Source organism: Athene cunicularia (assembly GCF_003259725.1).
Source record: "Athene cunicularia isolate RWA chromosome 23 unlocalized genomic scaffold, athCun1 chr23_part1, whole genome shotgun sequence".
NCBI lineage: Eukaryota > Metazoa > Chordata > Aves > Strigiformes > Strigidae > Athene > Athene cunicularia.
Genome location: NW_020799130.1, coordinates 1,010,721 through 1,012,945, shown reverse-complemented (window position 1 = coordinate 1,012,945; position 2,225 = coordinate 1,010,721). Strand labels below are relative to the sequence as shown.

General features: G+C 69.1%; 1 protein-coding gene across 1 annotated transcript in view; it reads right to left on the bottom strand.

Annotated features, from left to right (window-relative positions):
* CSF3R (colony stimulating factor 3 receptor) overlaps positions 1-2,197 on the bottom strand; it is a 3,260-nt gene extending 1,063 nt beyond the window's left edge. Inside the window, exons 1-8 of the mRNA XM_026863199.1 lie at positions 2,188-2,197; positions 1,956-2,144; positions 1,610-1,711; positions 1,158-1,304; positions 854-994; positions 633-723; positions 334-415; positions 7-193 (exon numbers count right to left, since the gene is read on the bottom strand). Coding sequence (XP_026719000.1) covers positions 7-193; positions 334-415; positions 633-723; positions 854-994; positions 1,158-1,304; positions 1,610-1,711; positions 1,956-2,144; positions 2,188-2,197 — 949 coding nt within the window. The remainder of the gene's footprint in view (positions 1-6; positions 194-333; positions 416-632; positions 724-853; positions 995-1,157; positions 1,305-1,609; positions 1,712-1,955; positions 2,145-2,187) is intronic.
* Positions 2,198-2,225: the final 28 nt, after the last annotated feature.

The following is a 2,225-nucleotide window of genomic DNA, read 5'->3' as shown; positions in this document are numbered from 1 at the left end:
AGCCACGGTCCGGCGTGCCGGGGCCCTCCTGCCGCACGTAGGGCTGGGCCAGGGCAGGGGGGCTGCCGGTGGGCTCGGTGGTGGGCTCCTTGCCCCGGGTGGGTGGCTGCTTGCCCGCCGCCCTTTCGAGCACTGTGACGGTGGAAATGGTGGCCAGGCCAGGCTCCCTCACGCCGGGGACCTGCAGAGGCTCCTGGAGGAACGGCATGTGGTCACGGCCTCCCTGCAAGGTGGGGGGCTTCCTCTGCCCCCCCTGCCCAGCACCACGTGAGGGATGGGACGTGCCCTCTGTGCCGAGCGGGGGGCCGGGGGGAGCAGCTGTCAGGGTCTCACCTGCTGGAGCTCTGCTGGGACCCACTTGCCCAGGCTGCTGTTGGCGGGGTCGGGGACGCTGGGCCAGAACTGCTGCTTCACCCTGGCAGCCACAGGACGAGGGAACTCAGCGAGGGGCCTGAAACCGGCGGCCTGGGGGCTGGCCTGCCTTCTGCTGAGCTCCCAGCGGGATGCAACGGCTCCCTGTGTCCCCCCCTGGGGCTGTGGCCACACCACTGCAGCCTCTGGGGACAGGGACTCCCAGGGCGGCTCAGCCCGGTGTGGGGCTGGTCCAGCCCGCGGCAGCTCTTGGTACTCACCGCCCGTTCTTCTGGAAACAGATGAGCAAAAGTATGAGCAAGACAAAGGTCAGCCCCAGGGTCAGGAACAGGAACTGGATTTCGATGTCATCTGGGAAGTGGGCAGGGGAGATGGTCACGGCGGGAACCATGGTGGGGCGCCTCCGGCCGCGCTGTGCCGTGAGGGCAGGGCAGGACTCGGGGTCTGGTGGGTCCCCTCCCGTCCCTTCACCCCCCCTCACCGAGCACCGTAGTCACCAGGGTCAGGCTGGTGCCATTGGTGCCGCCGGCGGCTGTGGACGCCATGATGTGCACTTTGTACAGGGTCGATGGCTTCAGCTCCCGGATGACAAAGGAGCTGAGAGACGGATTCACAGCGGCGCCTGGGGAAGCGTGGCAGGTGTCAGCAGGGCAGCTGCCCCTCGCCTGCACGGCCCCTTGGCTTTCCCCCACCCTCTCTGATGGGTGCACGGGCTCTGCTGGTGTCCCACCCAGCATGGAGGCGGGCTGGCGGGCAGGGCTGGCGCTGATGCGGGCAGGACTCACTGGACACTTCTGCGGTGCTGTTGGCCCAGAAGATGGTGTAGCTGGTGATAAAACCGTTCTGCATCTCCACCGGCACCGGGTCCCAGCACAGCTCAGCGTCGGACTTGCTGATGCTCTTCAGGTGGAGCTTTGGGGCGTAGGACGGTGCTGAAATGGAGCAGGACACGCTGTGCAGAGCCGCTGCCTCGGGGTGCAGGGGATGCACCCAGTCCCACTCCCGAGGTGTGGGCGTCAGGCCCTGCCCCACGCTGTGCCCCCGTGGGGCTCGGTCCGGATGAGAGCCCCTCCAGAGATCAGCCAAGGTCCAGCCCAGTGGGCCGGGCTCTTCTGCACAGCCCCTGAGTTAGGGGTACGTGGGGGAAAGGCTGTCTTCCCGCTTTGAAAGGCAAAGGCTTGGTGTTGTGGGGTGACCCCCCCGGGGCCCCGAGGGCGGCTGTTGGCAGCACACGTACCCTTCTGCTTAGAGTAGGCTGCGGTGTGGGCGGGCGCCCCGATGGTGTCCTTGTAGAGGGGGTACACCGAGATGTTGTACCGCTGGAAAGGCTCAATGCCATCTGCAGCGGAGAGCAGAGGGGGGGCCGGGGGTTCGGGGCTCTGGCTGCCCCACACCTGCCCCATGGCACCAGACCCCCACCCTGTGCCGCACCCCGGGAGCGGGGCAGAGGAAGGGGGGGTGTGTGGAGCGGGCTCGGGGCAGGATTTGGTGCTGGGGCAGTCAGGAGGGGTGCCAGCCCCCCCGTATGCCCCCCCGCAGAGCTGGCCAGGAGGGCAGAGACCCCCTGGCCGCCCCCAGCTTACCCTGGATGAGGGCTGCGGTGGCAGCCCCGTCACGCTCCATCTGCCAGCAGACGCCGCAGCCTTCGGGCTCCGAGGGCACCCGCTGCCACTCCAGCACGTAGGCGGCCGGGGGGGCTGGTGGGGCCTCCCAGCGCACCCAGAGGCTGCGCTCACCCCTGGGCATGGCCCGGAGCCCTGCCAGGGGCTGCCCTGCACGGGGACAACCAGCCGGGATGACGGGAGCGGGAGCAGCCCTGCCACATCACCCCCCTGTGCCGCCCAGGCCCTGGC